Source organism: Grus americana, chromosome 2, assembly GCF_028858705.1.
Source record: "Grus americana isolate bGruAme1 chromosome 2, bGruAme1.mat, whole genome shotgun sequence".
Taxonomy (NCBI): Eukaryota; Metazoa; Chordata; class Aves; order Gruiformes; family Gruidae; genus Grus; species Grus americana.
Window position 1 is genome coordinate 169,341,163 of NC_072853.1, and position 26,295 is coordinate 169,367,457.

The 26,295-nt window shown below is 51.9% G+C and overlaps 2 protein-coding genes across 4 annotated transcripts; both read right to left on the bottom strand.

Moving 5' to 3' along the window:
* Positions 1-599: 599 nt before the first annotated feature.
* On the bottom strand, positions 600-23,978 carry ASB10 (ankyrin repeat and SOCS box containing 10). Of its 3 annotated transcripts, XM_054817740.1 has the most exons (11): positions 23,089-23,978; positions 22,941-22,988; positions 21,722-21,976; positions 20,778-20,966; positions 20,186-20,257; positions 17,473-17,550; positions 9,035-9,324; positions 4,024-4,291; positions 3,002-3,506; positions 1,522-1,635; positions 600-1,257 (listed from the first exon to the last, which is right to left on the bottom strand). In XM_054817740.1, the coding sequence occupies exons 6-11, from the start codon at positions 17,520-17,522 to the stop codon at positions 1,072-1,074; spliced, it is 1,413 nt and encodes a 470-aa protein (XP_054673715.1). In that variant the 5' UTR covers positions 17,523-17,550; positions 20,186-20,257; positions 20,778-20,966; positions 21,722-21,976; positions 22,941-22,988; positions 23,089-23,978; the 3' UTR covers positions 600-1,071. The 3 variants fall into 3 exon arrangements, with proteins under 3 accessions (XP_054673715.1, XP_054673716.1, XP_054673718.1); XM_054817741.1 differs by lacking the exons at positions 17,473-17,550; positions 20,186-20,257; positions 20,778-20,966; ... (1 more) ...; positions 22,941-22,988; positions 23,089-23,978 and adding an exon at positions 10,449-10,537; XM_054817743.1 differs by lacking the exons at positions 9,035-9,324; positions 17,473-17,550; positions 20,186-20,257; ... (2 more) ...; positions 22,941-22,988; positions 23,089-23,978 and adding an exon at positions 5,548-6,196.
* Positions 23,979-24,915: 937 nt separating this feature from the next.
* On the bottom strand, positions 24,916-25,925 carry LOC129202699 (late histone H2B.L4). The gene is made up of 2 exons (XM_054816049.1): positions 25,806-25,925; positions 24,916-25,152 (listed from the first exon to the last, which is right to left on the bottom strand). Exons 1-2 carry the CDS (start codon positions 25,923-25,925, stop codon positions 24,916-24,918), a joined length of 357 nt encoding a protein of 118 aa, XP_054672024.1.
* Between the last annotated feature and the right edge of the window lie 370 nt (positions 25,926-26,295).

Consider the following 26,295-nt stretch of genomic DNA (forward strand, 5'->3'; position numbering starts at 1 on the left):
AAGAGGAGGAACCTGCAGCGCTGCACTACTGTACCTTCTGCCAGCCAGCAGCAGTTCAGGCACTCCTTGAGTCAGGAGCAGGAATGGAGTTAGCTTACTGCAGATCTTTAAAGGATGGTTAGTGCTTTGATTTCTTTACAACTGTGCCTTTAAATCACAGGAACAAACATTACCCTTTACCTTGTCTAGAGCGCAGTGCAGCCCTGGCAGCAGTGTGCGGACCTGTACTGTGCTCTGGTAGATGCTGGCTGGGCTGTCCTAGGGGCTGGCTGCTCTGTGCCCAGAGGACTGGCATTCCCAGGACATGCTTCCTCCTTGCCCCACATCAAAGTCCTCAGTGCTGGCACAAGCACTGCTGTCCTGGCACAAGCACTGCTGTCCTGGCACAAGCTGCAAAGCCAGGCAATCCCAGACGTTGTACCTGCATGGGAAGTGTGCAGTTGGGAGGCCTCAGCCCCACGCCCACCACACATTTCCCTACGTCCTCTGAGAAGCAGATGGATACATAGGTCTGAGAGTGCACATGCCACTACACATGGCACGTCACATGGATAAGCTGTCAGGACAGCCGTCAAGGCAAGGCAGAAGTTGTACTCTGGTAGGTATAAAGAAAGACTAGGGTTTATTCCATACATCTTTGGGTACAAACTGTAAACAACTTGATTAAAGACAGGATCCCAGCAAATACCCAGGGCACCAGAGCTGCCTGGTTCAGGTTAGAGTTTGTAGATTTGGGATAGGGAGGCTGATATCCTACAACTAGAACTGTGATCAATGCAGTGTATTTGCTCCTTGTCCCACAAAACACCCTAATCCCCATATCTTGCTTTTCTTAGTGAGTCTGGAGTTTGTCTTGGTTAGCATGGGTAAACAGAACGCTCCAAAATAGGTGTGGGAGGCAGAGCACGAGGCTGGCTGGGGCAGGGACGCAGCGACAGGCTTGGCACGGGGGGCTGACGTGGCCTGGCAGGAGGCGTGCGAGGGGAAGGAGTTAGCTGGGAAGGCACAGACTGCACCAGCAGGGATGGAACAGCTGCACAGAAAGGCACAGTAGGGCTGGAACTGCAGCCCTTAGTAAAGAATGTCCTCGAAGCTGAGCAGCAGGTAACGGTGCAAGGCACTTGGCAGGTGCAGCTGAGACAGGACTGGAAGCAAACGGCCCTCCAGGAAGGTCCTGAGTGTGCAGCGAGCCAGGTGCTGCAAGGAGCGAGGTCTTTGCTCCAGGGAGAAAAGTGACTGGTAGAAACGTGGGTATTTCTACAGAGAGAGAAGAGAGGACCAGAAGCAGATAAAGCTGAAGATATCACCCTGGGAGCAGAGGTGGAACCAGACATCCCTTTACCTTAGTTACCATGGTCAACCCTCCCTATCCCCCAACAACCCCACCCCTGTGCCCTGCAAATCTCCACCCAGCCCCAGCTCTGCCCTGCCCCAAACCCCCCTCAGCCCCAAGCCTCTTCTGGCACCCTGCCGCAGTAGCCCAGCTGCACGTTCTCCAGCTGGCAGCGTGCATCCCCTCACCTGTACAACCTCTGCTGGAACCACTTCCACCCAGTCCTCGGAGACGCGCACGTGATCGTAGCTGTTCATCAGGGCCTCGATGACACGCGGGCAGGTATGGCAGTACTGCAGCACCTGCGCCAGGGAGAGAGCAGATCAACACTGCCTTTGGGCAAGGTCCTGCAAGCCCCACCTTCACCTCCTAAAAAGCTGCACGCGCTCAAAGCCAGCCTTGGTAAATCTAGGAAAGCACTCTCCTTCCTTCATGCTGTCCCAGGAGATCAAACATACTGATGGTGGGAAATGCCAGAGCACCGCTCCTGCAAAGAGGGTGACTGAACCCACACCCGACACGCACAGCACAGTTACATTCGGCACAACTGGGTCCCCACAGCCTCTCCTCGCGTGCAAGGACTAATGTACACGGCTAGGATGCAGATCTCCTTCATCTGCCTCACTGCCACAAATAGCTCGTAAGCAACCAACACTGCTTTATGCCAGGCTCCTTTCCTCACATTTTTCTAGTTAGAGCATGAGCCATGCTGGGGCGAGGACTGACACCCATTTTGTGCGCAGCAAGACTAAAGCATGCCATGCCTCTGTGGAGGGCTACACAGGGGTCTCAGGGATGTATTGTGCCTGTTCGGCATGAGGCTGCAGGGACACCCTCTATCCATACCGCACGCAACAGGTATCCTTAGAAGTACTATGCCCATGTTGCCTTCCTGGGGCGCTGCGTGGCAGCTATCAGACATATTTTGTGCAACACATCTCTAGTGTGTACCATGTCCACGTAGGTGCAAGCAACACACTAGTGCTGTGTATCTTACAACACCAGTGTGGTCTTTGGAGCACACCCCACCCATGCATAGCTGCACAGAGGCAGATCCCCCCCCCTCCCCAGCTCTTGGCTCCCGCTCCCTATGGCCCAGGCCAGCAGTAGCTGTCAGAGTCTATTCCGGCTGTACCAGTGATCCTCATTATCTGGCGTTAATAGGAGATTAATTAGTGTTAATTGTTGATTTTCCTGTATTTTCCCAAAGGGGAGAGCAATCTGCTGATCTCCGGGCTGGGTAATTATTGCACTGCTCAGGAATTAAGACAGGAAATTAACCCTTTGTTTGCTGGTGTCTTGCAGAGACAGCGTGAGCTCAAGGGTATGCCCCAAAGAGGAAACACATGCCCGGAGAGGAAAAGGGCCAACACTTTCCAGGGCAAGTGATTGTGGAAACTGGGTGAGTACTGTCCACACAGCTTAGCAGATAGAAGCAGGAGAGTCCTACAGGAGACCATACCCCAGGAGAAAACTTCAGGGAATCCCTTACCAGTAATGCCAATTGCCCCAGCCCCTGGGAAGAGACAGGCAGGACAGCAAGCAGGCTAGCACAGAACAAGCCCTGCTGTGACGGAAACATCCTTGCTCTCACTAGGGCCCTGATGTTCACAGCCTTCCTTCCCTTCCCTTCCCACCATGCTCCCAGCACAGCCGCGAGCCCTGCACCTTGAGGAGGGAGCCAGGCCAGATGCGGATGGCACCGTAGTTGAGCAGGGCTTGCACCACAAGCTCTGGGTGGTGCTCTAGCTTGTAGGCAGTTGCTTGCAGGATATTGTGCAGTGCCGTGTTGCCGCTGTAGTTCATGATGTTGACATTTGCGCCCCGGGCCAGCAGTAACTCTGCTACTTGAGCATTGGCATTCTTGCAGGCCAGGTGAAGTGGGTGCTGGCGGTCCCTATCTGCGGCATTGATGCTCGCACCACTCTCCACCAGCAGTTGGCAGACCCGGTAGTAGCGGTCCATGTCCTGGGGTTGATGGGGCTGAGCACAGGCAGCATTCAGTGGCGTCTGCCCCTCCTCATTCTTTGCCTCCAGCTCTGCCCCATAGCGCAGAAGCAGCTGGACGTGGTCTGTGAGGCCATGCCGTGCTGCTACGTGCAGTGCTGTGTCATCTTCTTCCTCTGTCCGACTGTTCACACTGGCGCCATGCTGCAGCAGCTGCTGGACGCACCTATGTGGGCCAAGAAGATTCAGTGACAGGCTCTCCTCTCCATCTCTTATCCTACCCCCCACCTCACCATGTCTGTACCGGCTTTCATTTTTCCCCGAGTCCAAAAATTCCTGCTCCTCACGCCCCGGAGCAGAGATACTGTCATCCCAATTCTAGCTAACTCTCCACAAATCTTTAATAAAGTGTCGTCACACCCCGAGTGTGCTCCCACACCCCACAGAGGCCTGTCTGCACAGCGCGTGCCCTGAGCTTCGCGGTGTGACCATCGGCCCTGTATTGCTGGCGGGTAGCAAGGCAGCAGCACCAAGGTGAGCTGCACCAGCTGAGGACTAGAGCTTGCAGTCATCTGTTAGACTTCAGCGGCCATCCTGGTCCAGGAACAGGCAGTAAGGCCGCCCCGTGCAGCAGTCATTGCTGCAACCACCAGCCCACCTGCAGGTATGAGCAGGGACCCCTTCTGCAGGGGATGAGGCTTGAAGGGGAGGGAGGCCCACTGTGCCCCCTGAGTAGAACTCACTCAGTGGAGTGTGGGCTCTTGCAGAGATGCAGGGGCTTGTAGCCATCCTCAGAGACAGCCTCAGGGTCAGCACCAAAGTTGAGCAGCAGGCGCACGCAGTCTGTACTGGCTGCTGCACAAGCCTCATGCAGTGCAGTCTTACCGCCTGGTGCAAAGTTGACGGCAGCACCCCTGAGCAGCAGGAGGTGCAGGCAGTCAGTGTAGCCCCGGCTGGCCGTGATGTGCAGCGGCGTGGTGAGCTCCTGCTCATAGCTCAGAGACCACAGTCCTGCAGGGAAAGAGAGGTCAAGGAGCCACGTCCAGCCACAGTGCACAAAAGCACTGGGCCCAGACCTGCCTTTCCCCCAGGGTACCCGATGTACATCCCCACTTGAGAGACTCGGGTTTCCCCTCAAGGGACTGCCTCTTCCTGCTAGTCCCTTCTCTGCCTTTGGACTGGCCTGCCAAAGGCAAAGATCTGGGGATGTCTCCGACTGCACAGCCACGCTGACAGGGAACTCAAAGGAGCAGGAGCCTTGGAGCAAAGCCTGTTCCCAGAAAGTGTGCTTTTCACCTGCAGCTCAGCCATGCAGCACAGGGTTTCTGTTGACAGGAGTACAGCGGATGAAGGGCCTGGGGCACAGGCACAGCTGAAAGCAGCAAGGTGGCTGGGAAGAGCACCATGCACAAAGCACTGCAAATACAAGGAACTAGGCAGTAAAATAAAGAGGTGCTGGAACAGGCTGCCACACACACACGAGATTCAGACAAGTCCTGAGCATGGTGCAGGCAAGCAAGCTTCAGCAGAGATGGACATCTAGGGTGTAGGAGAGAGCAAGGGGCCGAAACCTGCCAGCTCTCAAAGATGCTGACCCAGCTGGGACCATTGCTGAGCTCGTGCAGTCTCCTGGCAAACAGCTGGCAGCTGTTACAGGAAGAGGGTTCCTTAAATCATGCTTCTTGCTGCCCATCCAGGCTGGGCTGGAGGACCATGTCCCAAACTGCGTCACACATTCAACACTACATCCCTCTCACCTCTTTCTCACAGAAGCAGCATGCAGCCAGCTGTGTTTCCCAGGGCCAGGTTCAAACCGAACCATCTCGAGGACATAATGCAGGGCTGTGACAATTTCTTGCCCAGCACAACCCACAGAGAGAACCAGCAGCCCAGCACAGGCTGCACACAGAACAGGCACACAGAGCCAGGCTACAGGGCTGGTCACAGGAGCACAACCTGGAGTTTGAATCTCCTTTGCCCAGTGGAAGAACCCAAGCAGTTTCCAAGCACTTGCACAACCCCTGCTAGAAGGGCCAGGTATCCCAGACACACCTCGTGCTCCCAGACACATGCACAATCTCCCACAAGCAGCACAGGGGGACCCAACCACGTCCCAGTGCTCTTGCTCCCACCCCCCACACCTCCGTAACCCAAACTGCACCCATAACACACAGTCCCAGCCATAGTAATGTCCTGCAACATAAGCAAAAGGCTCCGAGCCCCTGGTCAGCTGGGCCACGCTGCCTGCCCGCTGCCCCCCTGCATACTCAGCCGGCGGAAGTTGAAGCGGTAGTTTTTCCACTCTTCCAGGTCACTGGTGTCAAACACAGCATTAGGACTCAGGTCGTTCTGAGGGTCACTGAGCATCTCGGCCACAATCCCCTGATCCCCAGACAGCAGGGCCTGCCAGTAGACCTGGGCAGGGCCATCCACCTTCCGCGTGCAAATGGGCTCCTGAATCTTGTCTCCTCTGCCCGTGATGCTACCCATGATGCAGGACCCAGCCCCTCCGCAGAAACCAGGGCAGGACCTGCTGGCCAGGCTCTGAGCCGGTGGGTACAGCCCTACTTGTGCCCTGTGCTCTGGCTGACCGGCTGCCTGTCTGCCCCAGGGCACTCCACAGGGAGGGAGGACATGTTACATCACTGCTTGGCCCAGGCTGGGTACAGCTCGGATCTCAGCTGTTCTATTCTGGGAAACCTTGTGACCAAACGTTTGGGCCAAGAGGCCGACAAGGACACTCCTCTCGGGCAGCAGTATCTCTGCAGTGGAGATACTAGGCAGGGCAGGGTCGAAGCGTAGCCTGAAGGGTAGAAGTAGAGACAGGACATCACTAAGAAAACATAGAGGGAAGTAGTCTCATGCCCAACTAGCCCGCTGTCGCCCAGTTGCTGCTCAGACCACAACAGCACAACCCAGCTGCCTCCATGCACCAGCAGCACACCTTTGTCCAGCCCTTGGCTCCTTGTGCACCTCCAGCACTGCACCTCCATTTGCTAGTTCCACCCAAGCCCTTGGCACTAGACAGGTTTTTAAACAAGCCACAGGAAAGTTCTTTTTAATCAAAGCTTAAAGCCGAAGGACAGCTAGAAATAGGTACAAGAATGGGAAACAGTGCATTACACATGAAGTAAAAACATAGAAGGTAATTATCCTTTAGACTCCTTCCTACTGTTCCTTGAAGTTCAGCCTTGCAGAGAACTCCTGCTTGGTGTTAGTACTCCCTTTCCATCCTCCGACAGTCCCCTCACCCAGGGTTCCTCACTGCTGTCCTTTCACCTGACATGGCATTTTCCCCCCTCCCCACTTAGTTGTATAAACCCCCTCTGCCCCTACTTTGGTTACAGAACAGCACACTTCGCTCACAGTTCATCAGCATTGTGTGCATTTTGTTCAGACCATACGTTCTAAAGAACACATCGAACCGCATGGAAGACTAGTAGTGCTTAGTTTAATTTTGTGTTGTGGAACTATTCAGATCATGCAGCTAAAAACAACTTAATTGACCCCAACAGACCACCAAGCAACAATTACCTATGGGACCAGAGAAGAGTGTGATAGGGAACTTTACCCTTCTCAGTAATGAAAATAAATGACCAAGTTCTATACTGACAGTCTCCAGCATCCTCTGTCTGTGCAGACTTCACCACCTTGTCTAACTAAAAGTATCGTGCATGAAAGGGTAAAAACACAGAAGCACCTGCAGACTTTCTCACCTGATAGGATCCTCTGCTTCCCCAAAGATATAAGCAGGTATCCCATGAGAGCCCGAGGTTCCCAATCGCAAAAGCATCGCCAGGTAGGCAAAAGGCTGTGAGAGTTAGTATCGTAACACCGTACAATTTACGCTTCCACTGGGCTTCTTAAAGTATCAATAGGGATGACTTGGGAAAGACCAGGTCACTAGAATCTACTTTTAAGATTGCTGGCTGGGTAAGTTTTAAGAAACTGTGTCTGTAGGCCAGTGAGATACATAACCAAAGTCTTAGGTAGCACAAAGGTTTGCTTTTCATTTTTGTTCTGTAACCTTATATGATAAATTTTGCAGTACATTTTTGGTCTGTGCTTGATTAATTATCTTATTTGATTGGGTTTTTCACATTTTGAAACTGGTGATAAGAGCAATTTTGGTGTGAAGTTGTTTTACATCAGCAGTTCTGTTTTCTTTGGGCCATGAATCTTTACAAGCAGACCAACTTGCTGTTCAAGTGTCTGTCAGCCCAGCATAAGACAGGAGTTAAAATGTGCAATTAATATTTTTCTGACAAGTGGTCTCAGTTACACAAAAGGTAATATCTTCTGTGTTTTTATTCCTAAGTAGACTGTAGAACCCAGGTTTTGAATTGTTACAAATCTTAGAGCTCAGTAAACCACCCACAAGCAGCAGCACTTGCATCTGCAAGCCCACCCTCTCTGTTTGTCTCTTGCTAGTGTGGATCCCCTCGAAACACTCAGTTATCGTCAAGCTTCATCAGCGTGCTCCATAGCTGTGTGCCAGGACACTTGAAAAGAACCTACGCCTCTGGGAAAGTGGCCTTCATCAACAGCTCTTCCGTTCTGGCAAGGGGGGCTTTTGCCACTAACCTTCTGTGGAAAAGAGTGGTGCAATTATGGCCCCTCCACACCTGACATCTTCAGTTCTGGGAGTCTGCTTGCACCACACTAACAGCGGCAAGGATACGTGCGTTTCCAGATTACTAAGCACATCTCTCCCTTTAACACATCAGCTATGTTGCTCACTGAAAAGTTCATAGATGACATTGATGAGAAGGTAAGCAAAATGGACCAGAGAGTGTGGAAGCATGCATGGTAGCCACGAAATATATCTGGGCAAGGTACAGTGAGGTGTACAGATGGGAGGAAACACCAAGGATGACTAGCTTCTACCTCCTGTCACTCAGGACAAGCTTGCTTCCACCATCTCTCTCGTAGACTGGATTTCTGCTCCCCTTGCCCAATCTATCTCACAGAATAGAACAGCTTGCAGGGTGCAAACCCCACATGTGAAAGCAAGCAAAACAGCAAACACTTTTGTTCTGGAGCAAGCTCCCCTCCAGCTGATCACTGTTAACTCTCTCACATCAACCCCCCTGCAGCTTCTCAAAGTCAGTGTTTGGAGCAGGGATCGCAATGGCTCTGCTTCACACCTGGATTTCACCATAGCAGCAGGAATAGGTAGATACAGAGCAATCGCGGCTTGGTTCCCCAAGCAACTGCCTACACGGCTGAAGCACAGCCATACCTCTTCCTCAGGATATGGGCTAAGATCTGCCCGAAGGGCACCGCTAAGACCTCTCTGCTGTTCTCAAAGCATGTCACAGCCTCCAGTTTCTAATGAACTGAAGTAACAGACCCAACTTAAGACATAAGGCAGGAAAAGCATCCTTATGCCTCCTGATGCCTTCTCACCCAAGTGTTCTCTCCACCTCAGGCATATTTCACTTCTGTCCCAGCAATCTCTAACAGGGCAGTCCCGATGACATTCCTTTCCAGCAGCCCTTCCAAAGACCCTATTCTCACCATTTCCTAGTAGATCTGCCTCTGCCCACCTTCAACAAGCCTGTCACCATTTGTTCTAAAGGCCTGGAATCCTCCTTCCTCGTCCAAAAGACTTTCTTCCCAAGTCCCTCTTCCACCACCCTGTTTCCACCACTGGGGATTCCTCTCAACACTTTTCTCAAGCGTCTGTGCTCTTTTTCTGGTCCCCATCCTGGGCACTTCCCATCCCCGCACGTCCCAGCCCTGCACACCCACCAAATTTCCTGCTAGTCCAGCGCAGCTCATCGCCCTTGGTCTCAATGATGAGATTGATGGCTGCACTCTTGGTGAAGTACTTCTGCACCATCTCCAGGTCCCCAGTGAAGAGCGCATTCTGGACCAGCAGATCCCGGCACTCCAATGGCTCCAGGCGGCTGCTCTGGCATCCCCGGCCAACCGGGCTCAGGCTGCGCTCGCTGTGGTGGTACTGGGGCCTTATACGCCGAGAGTGCTTCCGCTGATCCAGCTGCTCCTCATCCAGCTGCAGCAAGCGTTGTGTGGTAGAGCTGAAGGGAAAGGTGCAGTCCATCACGCGGAACAAACAGGACAAGTCTGAACCTTACAGTAAACAAGCTGCTGCAGGCAAGAGCCTCTTTTCCTTTGCAGGTTGCTCCTGGGTTCCAGCTCCCCAGTGTCTGGCTGGATTCAGGCGCAGGCCTGACTCACCGAGTATAAATAGTCCTGCTTGGCAGTTCCCCTTCACCACCTCCCTTCCTTCCAAGAGCTTATTTTCAGCTGTTGGATGTGATCACCAGCACAGATCAGCCACAGGAGAGGGGTAGCAGGCAGCCTTGAAACACTCGCTACGTGCTCGGTAGTTTGCTCTGCAAAGTCTCTGCTCTGCACTGTGCTCCCGCTTGGAAAGAAGCGGACCAAGGTGAGGGCAATCATGGTGGGGGTAGCTAGGGAAGGGCCTGCAGCAGAGCAGGTGTCAGGAGTCATAATAGACTGAGCACAGAGACCTTCCCCACAGGGACCACAGAAACCCTCACAAGCCCCACACGCTGCCCTTGGGAACTGCATCTTCAGGAGGGCAGCAAGGCTGGCTGCCTAGGCACAGCGGAGCAGAGTAAAGGAGGGCGCGTAGGCAAGCCCTAGGAAAGCAGCTTGTATGGCATGACCGAGGTTCCTGACAATAAGGAAGACAGTATTCCATGCAAACCTTAAGAGGTTGGCAAGTGTCTTCAGGGTTCTGAGGGGAGTATGGCCAGCTACGCCATCCACTCCTTAGCAGGTCACATATGGAGGGGTGAAAGATGCTGAATCCCCCTGCCCCAGTTACCACAGCTCACTCTGCAGGACATAGAGTAGATCCCATTAGCTAGGATGTTGTGCTAGCTTGACATAGGTTTGGGACCTGTTGAACTTTGTTTACCCTCAAATTACTCTCCTGTAACTAACCTGTTAATTGCTGTGTCCCTGCCAACATGAGAACCTTCCAGCTGGGCAGGCTGTAAGCACCAGCAGTGGCAACAGAGACTCATTAGCTGCTGTGGGAATTTCAGCCAGTATTCTCTACCCAGTCCTATAACTGAGACTGTCTGTGGTTGCTGGGGTGACCCAGCAGAGACCTGCTAGAGTGCCTGAGGGCTAACAGGGGTGGCCATACCCCCAAACCACATACCTCTACCTGGTACTGCTACACCAACCCACTTTCTCCTGGACCATACTGTTCCACTGGACAATGAGATTTTGTTAGAAGTCATCACCTTAGCCCACCTGACCGATCTCCTGGACTGCACCATCTATCCTGCAAAACAGGCAAGTTATGCCACTTGCTGATATTAAATATAGAGGGGACTAGAAGGTGTTTTGGGGTGATTTTTTTTTCTTTGTTTTTGGGGAGGGATTGTTATAGTGTTGGGTTTTTTCTTTGTTTGGAGGAGTTGTTTGGTTGGGGTTTTTGTTTGTTTGTTATCTGAGCCCATTTAGTCTTTACCTTGCCAACTTGATTCCAAACTGTGATAGAGTTCTTTCTGGTGCGGCTGCAGGTGCTGATCAGACAAGGAGCTAGGCTGTGGTTGTGTTCCTTTTTGGTGGCTATTTCCAGTGCAGAGAAGAGGACTATTTAAGACCTGGGAAGCCCAGAAGGGTCCATGAACCAGGCCCAGGTCTACTGGCTGCCTTCAAGAGCTGCCAGACATGTTCTCCATTGCACAGACACTCTATGCCCATGTGCAGTTTGCAGCATCTCACTGGTGCAACAGTGGGGTCATAGGCACACTTGTTCTCTAGAAGAATGCAGTGGCCCTATCTCCAGCCCCACTTTGGAATCCACGTTCAAACTTAATGAATTGAATGCCCAGGAAGGGGTGTGAGAGTGAGAGGAGGGCACATCTAGAGCACACTGGCCAGGAGGAGCTGCTGATCCTCAGAAGGAGCTTAGGGCCTGCCTCACCCCCTCATTTGCTGCAGGACCTGCAGAAGAGGCACTCAATAGCTCCTCCCTGTGCTCTTCTTCCCTATCCCATTTGTACAGCAAGACCAGCAAAAAGCTGACAGGTCCAGAAGCGCCCAGACGGGTGTAGGCACTAAGAATGGCAGTAGATGCCATTACTGTAAGGCTTTTCATACAAGCTCTGGCTCTCCCTCCAGACACAGTCACAGTCCAAACACACCTGTAGAGACCTCTCCAGCCTCATTCACACATGGTAAGCTCCACTGTGCTCACCACAGAAGCTCATCACAAGTTTATCTGTATACACGACTAGTGGCCATGTTTTTCTTCTATACACACACCCCTCCCAAACCCACCCAGCAATTTGTCCCCCTTCTTCACACAGACAGTGGCCAAAACTAACAAACAACTGCCCTGTCCCAAGACAGCATGTACAGAGCTCATCAGAACTATTTAACTTTATTTCTTCTCTTCCCACCCCCTCCACCCCAGCCCTTTCTTGTCTCTCTCTTGTGCCTCCTTCACTTCTGCTGTCTCTTGCACTGCCTGGAGCCGCATTTTGCCCACAGCCATCTTCATTTACCAGTCCTGCAGAGAGAGCAAGAATGCAAGGGGTAAAAAAGACTGCAAAGGATGGCCACAGCCCAGAAGATAGAAACAGGCTTGGGGCAGCAGGAAGGGCTAGCCATTTGTCCAAAGCACAAAGGAAATGGGACAGTCACGCTGAAACCAACTGGAGAGGAACAGTCAAGCAGAAGGCAGAGGGGACAGGCTGAATTACCTGCAGACTCCACCAGGCTCCCCTCCCTGTAGGTGGGACCCACCTTGCTCAGCAGCTGCAGGAGCTCATACTTTGACTACAAGCTTCTTGGCCAGCTGCAGGATGTGATACTATCAGCACCAGTGCACATAGCTTGCACTACACAGACTTGGCTGTAACCCTCCAACACCTTGACCAGGGCACTGATGCCCAACCTGCTGCTGCTGGGAAGAACCCTCCACTTGCTTTTGGATCAGTCACTTCCAAGTGTCTGAACAAAGCACAGCATCCGTGAGAGGACACCATGGCAGGAAGGGTGGAGAGAGCATGACAAATAGCCAGTCTCCTCTGGCCAGATGAGTGGCTCAGTGCAACAGCCCCAACTTGGGGAACTTTGAGTACGGAGAAGGCTGGATTCTCTTAAAGATGAGGAAAAGAAGAAACTAAAGGAGTACTCTTAGTTTCTCTCCAACCTGCCTTTCCACCTCCTGCTGCTCCTGCCACTGGAACCAATGGCATCATGCTTCCCCCAACCATGGGCTTGGGTACAGAATCCAGACCTGGTCCTTCATGCACAGCACTATTCACACACCTTACAACCATCCAGGAAAGGCACCTAGGAGGAACACCCTGACTGCTGGGCTGAGGCCAGGTCCCTAGCCATCACACCCAAAATGCTGGCAGAGGGCAGGCAGGGCTTTTGCACTGTTTCACAGACCTTGGGCTGAGTGGGTGTGCATTTCTGCCTTTGTACCAGCTATCCTGGAGATTTCCTCCTGTTCCCAAGGATAACAAAAAACCCAGCCCAAACACCCCACCACAATAAAACCCCAAACCACAACAACAAAACAAAAAACCCCAAATGCAACCAACCACACACACACACACCCTGCTCCTCCCAGCAGGGCCTTTCCTTCATGTTTGACAGGGCTCTGGCATCTGCCCTGGCCCCACACCAAAAGAGGTCCTTTGCTTGCTCTGCCTGACAGGTCACAGGCGGGAAGTCAGGACCATCTGTCCCCTCAGCACTGTCATCTGGCAGGAGTTGTCCAGCTACTGGCACAAGGCTTTACCTTCAAATCCAGTTTACTGGCCCCACTCACTGCATACTCCATAGAGGACTGCATAGTCTGGGTGCAGAAAAAAGCAGGCTCCTCCTCACTGGTTTCGCATAATACCTTTGCGTCAGGGGCACAGGGCTTGTCTGATGCACAGATCAGCAGCACCCAGTCCTCTGGCCCCAGTGATTTCAGGGCCTTTAACAAGTCCTTCCTCAGATGCTTTGCCTGTGAGCAAGAAGAGGGTCCTCAGAGTGAAAGGGATCACATGCAATCCCATGACCCAAGGCTGACAAGAGGGAAGAGGATGCACATCCTTAAAAAAAAGCCTTGCAATTTTTATTCAGTGATCTCTCTGCTTCTAAACATCATTGCTCTTATTGCAAGATATTTGTTTTATCTCTTACTAAATCATCTATTGGTTTTACGATTAGCCTGTCAGGGGCCAAGATGAACAAAGTGAAATCAAAAAGGTTGCAGCATATTTCTTGTACAACAGAGCATGAAAGACATGTTGGAATGTCTCATACTCAGAGACAGTAGAGGAGTTCAGAGGATCAAGTCCTGCCTACAGGTTTGCATGGGGTCAGAGGCTGACAGTCACTGGCTTTTGGGAAGGCACTCCCTAGAGTGTGCCTAAACAACCATCCCCACCCTTGCTAGAAGTGGGGACCACTCGCTGTTGGTACATGTCCAGACATCACACCTTCCCCACAAGAAGCAGCAATTAAGGACAAAAGCAAGGAGAATAAGGTTGAGTGGATAACTCCATCTATCTCCCCAAGAGAGACAGTTGTTAAAACTGAGATACTCAGCCACGCAGCAGCTACCCAAATTGGTACGAGACAAGGTGGAAATCTGTCCATGATGTGGGACAGAGCAAGGGTGCTGGAACTGGAACCTCTAGTCCAACAGTAATGCAAGTGTGTCCATTTGCACATGCTCATGTGCATGACAAAGCATGTCTGCACCCAAAAAGACAGATTTAGGGAGAGTACTTTGTTACTGGCAAAGTCATCTGTGGAACCTACAAGCCTAAAGATGTAGTATACAGCGCTATTAGGTCAGAGACCACCCAGGAAACCATGATTTCATGCAGATGTTAGCTGGTCATATACACTAACGTGATTTACTAAATGCTGCCACCTCCAAAAGGTTCTGATGGCACATAGTAAGCTACTGGAGCCCATACTGTGCACTTTGTTTTCAAGCCTTGAACTATTGGCTCTTAATTTTCTACCTTAAACATTAATAAACCATGGTTTTGTTTTACTGTTAAACCTGCTGGGTACAAAGAAGCTGCCATGTTGGATTGAAGCCAAAAGCAAAAGTACACACCTCTACAATACAGTAGATGAAAGGAAAGAGGGATCCAAAAGAACTTGTACCCTGAGCATAAGAAAGGGGACCAGCAGCTAGATCCTGCTAGTCCGCAAAAGGTTAATGCAATAACTGCGGTAGCCAGCCGCTGCTGTTTTGGGAAAGCCTTGATTCAAGCAAGCACAGAGTCTCTCCTGTAAGCAGAGGTAGCAGAGAGAGACCTCACAGAGCTTCAGACCAGGCTCCAAGGAAAGTAGAACATGCCTGATCCTCAAGACAACATTAATGAGCTGAAGCCCTCATTCACAAGCAGGGCTGTGATGTGGGGACCAGGTTAGAGACCCTCTTGTGTGTGGAGGAGGTTGTCCTTCAAATGTTTCTCAGGACTGCTCTTGTGCAGCAACACATGGGTTGGAGCAGTAGCCACCCTCAATACTACCTTCTCTGCTGCTCAGGAGCAACTTGTCAAGAAGTCATTCAGAAGAGCTTTCCAGGCTCACTTCTGACACAAGCAAGCCAGCTTCTCATGAAGAGGCCCTGACAAGGATAGCACATGGCAGGAATTGTGAATTGCGTTATTAGAAATTGATAGGTTTCTAACCCAGCTGGAAGGGAAGTTTGAATATACAAGCTGACAACCCACTTATCTCTCTCTCTAGGTCTCACCTCCTTCTCCCCAGAAGGTTTCTTATAAGATTAATTTACTTCATTCCTAGCCCAGATTTCTGACAGCTGCAGCAACTTCACTAGCTGCAGTGCCAGAAGCAGGTGAGAGAGGCCTTAACCAGAGCTAGAGTACAGGAGTCTAAGTGGGGAACACCAGCAGACACTTAGCCCAAACAGTCAAATCCAGGTGAGCCAGCCCCAACTCGACCCACAGCCTTGCTGAATTACTAATTCGCTAGCTATGCATTCCTACCTATGGTGCCTGAAACTCTGGGCTCTCTTCCTGACCTTACTGCCGCCTTTGCCTTGTGTGGCTTCTCATCGTCTTGGTCCACTGCCACATTTAGTATCTGCGGCTCACTCTCTCAACCGCTCATCATCAACCTGGAGAAAAGACCTCAACATAGCACCTGGCAGACTCCTGGTTCACCTCTAACACCCCACTGTTCTTTGGCTCTAACACAGAATGCTGTCCCTGGAGGAACACATTAGCCATTCCCAGCCTAACTCCCTCCCGCACGTGGACACAGGTTGCACAGAGCAGTGGCAAGTTGAGCTTTCTCCAGGAAGAAACAGCCACAAACACCTTCCTAAGCCTGAAGGGCTCTGCTCTCAAACTCCATGAATCACAAAAGCCTTTTCATTCCCCTTCAGCATCTCCGAGCAAAACACCCACAGTTGCCAAGTGGGAAGATCCACAAGGGCACATTCAAGACAGTGAGGGCCCACACCCGTCACCTGCAGGCAGATCTCTTTTCCCACCTCTTTTCTGTCTTGATCAGCTTCAGGTCATAGCGCTAGTCTCAGTCTGCAAAGATGGGGCAGCTGAACTTCACCAGACTCACACTTCCAGCTCCATTTTGCCCTACCTCTCTATCCAGGAACACCAGGGCTCTTGCCTTAGGCCTATCTCCACACCACATCTGTCAGGAGAACATCTCATCACATCTCTCATCCCCTCATTCATTGTCATCTCACACCCTCCCCACTTGTGTTTCAGCCCATTGCCACCATCAGGGAAGAACTGCTGCCTCCTCCCCCCCAGCAGAGCCCACCCTGTTCCCTACAGCACCCCTGAGCCATCCCCCTTGGAGGGCAGCTGCCAGACATGCAACACAACCTGGCATGGATGAGCTGAACCACAATGCACATGAAAAATTAGGCTTGACAGAGCAGCCAGCTTCTCCCGACCTCCACCACACCAGACACCACTCGGTCTCAGCAAGGAAAGCCAAGCAACCCATGCACGTGCAAATTCAAATGCCTGCATTTGGCATTGCCCACCATCCACACAAGATATGCTAATAAGCAAGCAACTGGAAACCCAGGATGGGCTCATGCCTCTTGCACCACAGCTGTAGCCAAAAATAAGTGGCAAATGAAGAGCAGATACCCAAAGCCCTGTGTGTAGAAGATGAAATGTAGTGTCCTGAAGAATAAACCCACCACAGACAGTCCTGTTCTTTGAAAGCAGGGTTAAGGTTTCGACTGGAGCCTTCCTACTCACAGGCACATGCAGAGGGAGGGAACAATCAGGGCAATACACCACATAAAGCCATCACAAACACATGCACGTAAACTCTAAAGTTCCAGCCATTAAATATCAGCTGCTGGTTTCTTGATTTGTGTTGCATTTACAGCAGCTCCAGTCCCCTCCCGACCACAGCATGCAGCCCCCTTACTTGGACAGTACCTTGAGAATACTCCATTAATTGCTGGCAGGAACAAGGATGAAGGCAGTACATCCAAGCTCAGTGCAAAGCACCTCCTTGGCCCAGTTTACATCAGTTAGCAGCCCTTCAGCATAAGGCGGTGGGACCTAAACCCCCCCAATCCTGAGACCATCCCACCACATACATTTCCCAAACACACTGGAAATCCAGACTCATCCTGGGGTAGGATAGGGGAAAATTCCACCTACTGAGAACATTTGCTGCCTCAACCACAGACAGATCCCATTTTATACCCTGCCCTTCCTCCTCTGATTTGACAACTTCTGCCCCTATACCAGCTTTTCTTCTGCCCTCATATCACTCAGCAGTCTTTTCTGAGAAAAGGATGCTAGAGTCATCTGTTTCCTATTCAGAAAAGCAGCCAGCAAGGTCATTGTGCAAGAGGCATAGATGCTAGAACCCAACATGCCTTTAAGTATACCTGGGGGCTTGATCCTCACCCCAGTGTTTGGTCACAAGGTGGCACCAAACAAAACCATAGCTGGGACCCTGGCTAGAAGGGGCTGAACATGATCAGGAGGGAGAGGACAAGGGGAGAAGACTGAATACTGCTCATGTCACCAAGGTCAACAGGAGAAGGACAAAGTGGTACTTGTGCTACCATGTAGGAATTCTATTTTGCACAGGTTGGGAGGATAGTTGAGGGTGCCCACACAGCAGTTGGAGAGGAATGGGGATAAGGGATAGCAGCAAAGCCACCCTCCCATTCAGCCACTAACCAGCACTCAGGGAACCACGGCTGAAGCTGCTGCTCCATCTGCTCCCTCATGCTTAGTTCATCCAGCTCATGCAGCTTCCTGTGGACATTTAAGAACACGTGCTGGTACTCAGCTTCACAGGCAGCCTGGCACAGGTGCTGCAACACTTCTCCCAGCTGTGCCCAGAGCACAGCAGCTGAAAGCCTTGGGGCTGTGAGGTCTGAAGCCTGCAATAACACAAGTGCAAGGGCTTGTTGGAAAGTAAGCACAGTTCTGTACTGAGTATGGAACACAGGTGAAGGACAGGACACCTGAGACACAGTCCCATCACCAGGCATGCCCCACACATCCCCATTCCAAAAGCCAGCACCCAACTACCATGGCCATGCCCCTCACTCCTCGTGCTGCAGATGACACCAGGCCTGCCTTACCGAGTAAGTTTCTCCCTGGTGCCAAGCAGCAGCAGCCACGGTGGGGAAGAAACATTAGGAGCATCAGAAAGAGGTTGTGTGGGGAGTGAGCAGTGTGCGTGTAAACGAGCCTGTAACGAGTTTGTAATATGCATGTGTGGCACGGCCTGCGCAGCGTCATCACAATGGCACAGGCACTTTCCTGCCTCATTGCCTCCCAAATGGATTTTAAATATCATTCCGAGGACACAATTATTTAAAACGCTGAACTAAACACTCGCTAATGGGAAAACGGCGTGTGGCCTGCAGCAGCCATTCCTCATGGGGCCACTCTGCCCATGTCATCCTCTTCTCCAGCCCCACACCCTGCGTGGGGCCACATGGAAGCATCTTCCTCCCATGTGGAGGCCATGCAAGGTACCACTAGGTAACTGTCCTGAGCCCAGCCCAACAGGCATTGCTTATGTGAAAACACACTTTTTGTCCCCATCCCGTTTCTGCCCTCAGGCCCCAGAAAAGCATTCTGCCCTGTCCCAAGCTCCTCAGCACCGGGAACACTGTGGGTCAGTCACTGGGGCTCCAACAGTGCTTGGCTGCAGCTCCATACACAGGTATTAGGAAGCACCTCACCAGACGGCAGGTCTTTCAGTCTCCCCCCATGTTTGGCAGCAGGTAATACAGGGAGAGGGCATTAGAACAAAGATATCTTCTTCTGACCCCCATTGTTATTTGATATCTGTAATCTCCAGGGCGATATAAGACTTACTTTTTCACATAATTAACTTGTTAATACCTCCCCCACTGCACAATCCCAAGCAGGGGAGATGAAGGAAGCCGCATTATTGTTGGCTACATGCAGGACTCCAGAGTGAACAGAGTTTAAACAGAGAGAACAAACAAGGAAACAAACTATTTGCAACAATCCTTGCTGGGGAGAACAGCTCTAAGGACACCGTGGCCCCTCAGTCCCGTTACAGTGCTGGCAGCATCAGGGATAACAGAGCCTCAGACAGCAGGGTGTGTGCTCCTGGGGCAGCGCCTGTCTGACCTTTGATCATCGCTCACCTCCCAATCTCCAGGCAGGGATTCTGGGCTGCCGCGAGTTACGGGCTCAAAGTTACCATTACTCAGAGACAACAACCCACCTCAAACCAAACCAGAAGAGGGAAAGGACATCACCAGCACCTGAGTACAGAGAGGATGAGAGTCCCTTGCTGGAACCCTGGCTGCACTTCAGAGGTTCATATTTTAACAGCTTCGGCATCACCAGAGCTATCCATCACCAGCTCATTTTCCTCTGAGTGCTGAACCATTCCTGCCTATGCTATTTGGAACAGTGTCTAATGATGCACCAGAGCAACCACCTGGCAGCACTGCTGCCAAGGGACACAACAACATGGGAAGAGAAACGCACACAGGTCTGCACACTGGTGCCAGCCTCCATTGCCCAAAAAACCTCGCCCATCAAACCTGCACTACTCATCATAGACCAGACATATTCTCTGCCTCATGGTCCCCCACCCTATGAGAGAAAAGAATGCATATTCTTAAGTCATTGTTCTCTTACAAAAAGAGAAAACAGCAAACACAGGCATTACTGATATTTTTATGAACACTTTGATTCAGTTTGTCACACTATATGCCCTTTTTAAGGGTTTTGAAGAGTGGACCAAGGCAAAAAAAAAAAAAGGTTGTTTCTAGCCCATGGGCATGTATAGCTTGGTAAGAACAAATCAGATGGACATAGACATGGGGCCAGGGACATGCAACAGGACAGCACTGCAGTGTTCAGCACTAAGAACTCGCTGGAGACTTGCAAGGACACAGGCAGACCTGGAAAGAGGCAGACTCACACAGACCAAGGCAGTCTCAAGACACTTTGGAAAAGTGCCTGCATGAGCTCTGAGTTAAGGTTTGCTATTTACTATAACCTGCATGCTTCTGGGTCATTCTTGCAGTGACCAATTTCTTGTGAATCTCTGCCGGTTGGCACAGTCTACCCCCTCCTCCCAAAGCAACTTCATTCCAGTCTCACCTAATCCCCTAGAGCATCAGGGCACAAACAGGGCACTGAGCCACAAGTCCAGTCTGGAAGAAGCTGAGCTGTGGAGCAGTCCTCACAAAGGCTAATCTGTGCTAAGCATGCAGAGTGATCTCTCGGGAAAGAAAGACTGTTTGACATCCTCTGCAGGTGTATCAGGGCAGCTCCATGGGAATGTACTATGGGGAAACAAGCATCACGACTCCTGCACAGTGAAAGATGAACCCACCCCCATATGGGAAATGCAAAAAGACAATCTGGGCAGATTCAGTGCAGAACTCACCATTCCAAGAGAAAACATCTCCTTCTGCCTCTCAAGCTTGATGCATCTGTGCTGCAGGCTGTCCTTCCAGATCTGTGAGGAAGCACAGGAATGTATTAAGAGGGATATGAGGCTAGTCACCAACTCCACCCTTCCAGCCTTTAGGGTGGGAAAAAAAAAGGGGCAGAGGAGGAGAAGACATGAAATGCAGTATTGGAGAATCAAGCACCTACACCACTAAAGCCTTACTCCTTTTGGGCTCACCCAGTGCTAGATGCTCTACCAGACACTTCCAGGAGACAGCCACTCATCTCCCCATAAATCAACACCTTCCCCACGCAGATGGCCAGTTATCTGCCTGCTGGGCAGCACCGGGCTCCTGCCCATGCAACAGAAATATATTTGACATCAGATAGTCAGAGAGAACCACCTCCAGGGCAGAAGCAGAACTGCAGTTCCAAGCTGTTCATGAGCACTCTCCATCCCGCAAAAAAGCATAGCTGCACATCCTAGGGCTAGGAAAGTGGGACTGCTGCTAGAAAGGGGGAGCAAACACAGACACTGTGGCCTAGGGAGCAATAAAAGAGACTCGGCAAGGAGATAGACTGCTCACCTTCTAGATGCAAACAGCAGCCTGCTCACAATCCTGCTCTTTGCCTAGACTCTCCCAGGCCTGCCTCCGATGCTCCACATCTGGCCGAGTCTCCCCCATGGACGTGGCTCACGGGCAGCCCTGACACAGCCGCTCTGCCACCTGCACCAGCTGCACAGCCTCTCCCCACAGCACGAGCAGCTTCAGCAGCTAGAGGAAATAAAACAAGTACAGCCCTGTTGGGTGAGATGCTGCTCAGGACCAGTTCCATCTTGCAGGCAGGGTACTATGAAAAAAGCACTCTCCAATGCTGTCCCACAGTCAAAGGGAAACAGTGCACCCAGAACAACCTGCTCCCTCACCCCCCCAGCCAGCCCCACACAACAGAGCTGGGGCCAAAGGTGATATGCTCAGTTCCAGTTCTGTTGCCTCCTGTACTATCTCTAGGAGCATCATGTACATCTTGTCTTGCCCAAACTACTGGGCCAGACTGACCATGATCAGAGACAGGAACCTGTCACAGCTCCATAGCTCGTGAGACTCAGCATCTCCTTATAAGCTTTGCAAAGTCCAGGATTGCCCCACATACTGTCAACCTGGGACCTATGACAGCTCTGGTTCTTCCTGACGCTCCTACGGCAATTTTTGCTCCCACCGGAAGACCTTAGAACCAGGCATCTAGTCCCAACATGAAGCTGGCAAAGAATCTCCACCCAGAACATAACCCACATCTTTCCTTCACTCCACCACAGACCCTGAGGTGGAACCCCATGCAGGAATGCAAGGACAGCCCTGCACACCCTGAGAAGTTGCTGCACTCATGGGGCAGTCAGGCTGTCCCACCACAGCCCAGGAGGTCACACCCTCCACCATCGCTCTGGACACAGCACTCAGCCCTGTGGGCTGCACAGGCTCCACCATCTCAGACAGAGTCTGCCAAGGCTTCCTTCAGGGCCCTGGCTCACTTGTGTTGGAGGCACTTGGGATTATGAACTTCCCAGTCAGCGTGAGGAAAAAACAGACAGGGCTAGTCGTTAACATGATGGTCCAAGGCAGAACAGAGGACGCTCAGTCCTAGCCCAGTTTATAGCCCTGCAGGACAAAGTTGTCTCTTCAAAGCCTCTGGAAGCAAGAAGAGATGAGGTCCACAAGTCCTAGAAAGAAAATACTCTGTTTCTCCTGTCAGTCTGGCTCCTTTTGCACTGTTTCTTCTTCCCTACCTGAAAAGGAGAAATTTTTCACCAGGAGGAAAAAACCCCAAACAAACACGAACACCCCCCCCCCCAAAAAAAAAAAAAAAAAAAATCAAAGCACCTTTGAAAACAGTTTATAACTTAAGAAAAAACCCTCTACCCACTGCTAACTGTGCCCCACTGACACAGAGGGATTTTTAGCAATCAGGAACCTGAAGACTGAAATAAGGAGTTTTGAGAACTGTGGAAGAACCCACCCTGCTTCCCAGAATGACCCTAGCTTTCCACAAGTATGCCCTGTAGCCTCTGCTCCTAGTTGCATTTGGTTGTTTTCAAATAGCAGTTGTTCATCCAGTCCTACAAAACAATCCCAATGGCCACAGTTCAGTTTATGATGCTAAGACTAAAGACATTATCTGTGTTTTCATACATTTATTTGCAGGCAGCCAATAGGAAGCTTTACTTTTTTAGTTGCATAATGCTGAATACCAACTCCTGCAGGACTCTACAAGAAAGAAACTCTCCATTATGATCTCTGTTAACAACTTGCTGAGAATTAGATAGCTCACAAAAATCAACCTGCTATTGGGTGCTCTATAGTTGACATACAGAGCTAATTAAAGCCAAAGTGAATCTTACCATTTTTAGGAAGTGACAAGTCTGTGACATTATCAATCAAACCTATGATTTGGTAAAAAAGATATTCTCTACATAAACCACTTCAATTACTTATGTTCCAACCCCTTAATTTATTATCAAGCAAGTCTTAGAGCAGGTTTCCTTTATTTTGCCTGGAATTAATTCCAGGCTAACTGCCCCACATCTAACCATGCTATCCTCCTTTCCCAGAGTGAAACTTTGTTTCCTCCCTGATCCTTTACTTAGGATTTCCTGCTACCCCAGTATTGTTTTTTCTGTAATAAATGCCAGCAGACCAGAGAACTCCAGATCATTTTTTCAAAACCCAGGTAAGAGTTATGGACATACTGACCTTGAAGCAGTCGTCCCATCTAGCCGCTCTTTAACAGCTGCTTTTAACCTACAAATGAACAAGGAAGTAGCTTTTTTCTTTTAATAACCACTTTTTTTAATCAACCAGAAAGAAGTTTATTAGAAACAGATGGTATTTCTGTACTTACTGTATACTTTGTCATTCCAAGATTTTTGTTGTCATTCTTTATATGTAGAATCTTCTATTCATTTCTCTACTATCTAGAGACGCTTTTAACCTCCTTTATGCCTACAGTCAGCAAGTATTTTCCACTTACCATCTATGCTACGTTTTTGTTACACCACCCTCCAACACCTCAGTTGCAGCTTTATGCGAACCAGCTTTGATTTTCAGTCCAACTTTGAGTTCCCTTCATCAACAGGTCCCAATTCTAATAAACATCTGAAAAGGCTTTAGAAGACTTAACACTTTATCTTGTCCCCTGCCTTCTTGAAACTCATTTGACAGACAATTTTACTTAAATTTTCCTCCTTTGAAGTGTGACAACATTAACACAAAAATTTTCCATCTGCTCATGATGCGGACAAGACCTTAATAGCAACCAGCTTCAAAGTCCAGTGACTAGTTCATCCTTATTCATTGTAAAGGGGCAAGACTACAGATAACTCATTTGAGCTGCAAAAGGTTGTACTGGAAAACTGCAGAATATTTAGGCGCTGCAGCAACTTCACCAGTTTGTATGAAGCTTCCAGCTTGCGCTCCCCACGCTGAGGTTCCCCATAACTTCCTTAAAGAGGAGCACGTGCAAGGGAATTCAACCAGCACCCCGTGACAAACTATGGCAGGTTTGCGCTCAACCCTCTTTCTGCATCTACTAGTTAAAACCGATCCAACGCACCCTTGGGCGGGCTAGGTCCCAAGCTAAAAGGTCTCGAAGTGGCCGGCAGTATGCCAAGAGCACGCTTCACCTTTTTGAACGCTTGCATCCTTCCTGCTCAAGTGTGGACCAGCAGTTCGCTCACTTTCCCCTTAGGAAACACCCAACCGGCTCCTGAGTAACTAGCACGCTGTTTGCTCCCTCCGAGCAGAGCTCCCATCTCCTCACCCCGCCCGGGCCGCCGGAGACGTGCCACCCGCGGGCAGAGCTGCCCTTCCCGTTCCTCCCCGCGCCCGCCGCGGCCAGCGCACCCCTCCCACCACCGCCACGCTGGCGAAGGCGGCGGCCGCCCGGTACCGAGTCAGCAGCAGGAGAGGGCGACGGGCAGGGCCGGAGCAAGAGCCTCTCCGCACCTCCCGCCCCGGCCGAAGGCTCCGGCCCAGCTCCGCGGGCCCCGCCAGCACCCGCTCCCCACGGGGCACCGCCGGCCCGCGCTGGCCGACCAACCCCCCCCAGCCCGCCGCGGAGGCCCGATGCGGCGTCCCCTCTCAGCGGCCAAGCGCCCGCCCGCGGCGGAGGCGACCGGTCACCTCGCCCCAGGTCCGGGGCCGTGCTGCAGGCGGCTACCCCGGGCCGAGAGGCCGCACGGCGCCGGGCCGGGCCCCGCTGGAGCGGGGCTGGCGGCACTCCGCGCCGACGGGCCGGCGCTCGGCGGAGGAGCGCTCCTCGGCGCCCGCCGGGACGAAGCGTAGCCCCGCAGGGCCGCTCCCCCGGCTGCAGCGGCCGCAGGGCGCTCACGAACAGGGCGCGCAGCCGCCGGCTCCGCGCCAGCGGCCCCGAACCCCGCCGCGAGGAGCGGCTGCTCAGCGGCCCAGACCCGCCGCCAGGCCCGGCCCGCGCCCCGCCCGCGCCCGGGGAACGGCACCCCGAGGCCGCCCAGCCAGCACCCGGGGCCCCGCGCCGACAAGGCCTGAGGGGCCGCCGGCCGGACGCGGCTTCTGCGCACGCCAGGGCGTGCCCGTCGCCAAGGCAACCGCGCCGTCCCCATGGCGACGACGAACGCCCTCCCTCCCCGCTCGGCGGCGCCATGACAGACGGGCCCGGCCAGTGCGCAGGGTTTTATTGGGGCCCGCGCGGTCACTTGCTGCTGGTGTACTTGGTGACGGCCTTGGTGCCCTCGGACACGGCGTGCTTGGCCAGCTCGCCGGGCAGCAGGAGCCTCGCGGCCGTCTGCACCTCGCGGCTAGTGATGGTGGAGCGGTGGTTGTACTGGGCCAGGCGCGAGGCCTCCGAGGCCAGCCGCTCGAAGATGTCGTTGACGAAGGAGTTCATGATGCTCATGGCCTTAGAGGAGATGCCGGTGTCTGGGTGCACCTGCCAGGTGGTGATTAAGCACAGTCTCACACACACATCACCCTGGAGGGAGTGGGCCCCCCTCTTCCCATCCCAGACAGGCCACCCTAACCCCAAAGGGACCCACAGTTGCCACCCTGAGGGTCTCGAGTCGTGTGCCACTTGCACCAGGCTGAAGGGAGGCCCCCATGGTCACCCACAGTGGGACTGCGGTGGCAGGAGCCTCCGTACGATCCCCCACGGGAGACAAGCCTGTAAGGGGTGGAAATGCCCACGCGCTCCACGTCCTGCCTACAGGCTAACGCAGACAGCTGAGGCATAAACAACTCATGGCCACCTCTCAAAATTATTTTTCTCATGTCCCCAACAGAAATTACCAGAAAGACTTTTAACACTTACTCATATGGCCACCAGCAGCTGCTCTTGCCCTCAATTATTTCTTTAGGCAGAGCCACACACTAGAGCTTATTTGCTCTAGGAATCCCTTTCTGACCTAGATCCATCTCTTGCTTCCTACCCCAAGAATCCACACACACAGCTTTGAGACTCAGCTGGGGCTCTCCTGTACCCACTCACTCTTTTTTGCATCTCAAAAAAGCAGATTTCTCCCCTCTTTTTTATAAGGTTAACATGTAACAGGCAGAAGTAACTTTACATACAGAGCATTTACTTACCTGCTTCAGTACTTTGTAGATATAGACTGAATAGGTTTCCTTTCTCTTAGGCTTCCTCTTAGATTTCTTGTCCCCAGAGGTGGGAGCATGACCATGCTTTTTCCCAGCTTCCATACTCATCTTAGCCTCTAACAGAGCAACCAGTAGGTGCCATGGGGCTGGTTATATAGCAAAGGCAGCAGTACCTCACCTACCTCAGGTGCAGCTCCCAAGGAGCGGGATGAATACACATCTGTGACTGGTGATTCCACTTTGCACTAGGTGAAGGGCAGCTGGCCTGAGAGGGGCTTGGAAGTAACTGATTCAATTAAACTTTCAGACCTGAGAAAAGGTTTGAGGGTAACATGGGCAGAGGCGGGCAAGAACAGCAGCGCGTGCCAGAGAAGAGCTATTCCCACGTCCATACTGGGTTTTGGTGAATGGAGGGTTCCTGCTTTGGTGGAAGTGTGTAAATTGGAGTACTCAGGGTATTGCTTCCAGAATCAAAGGG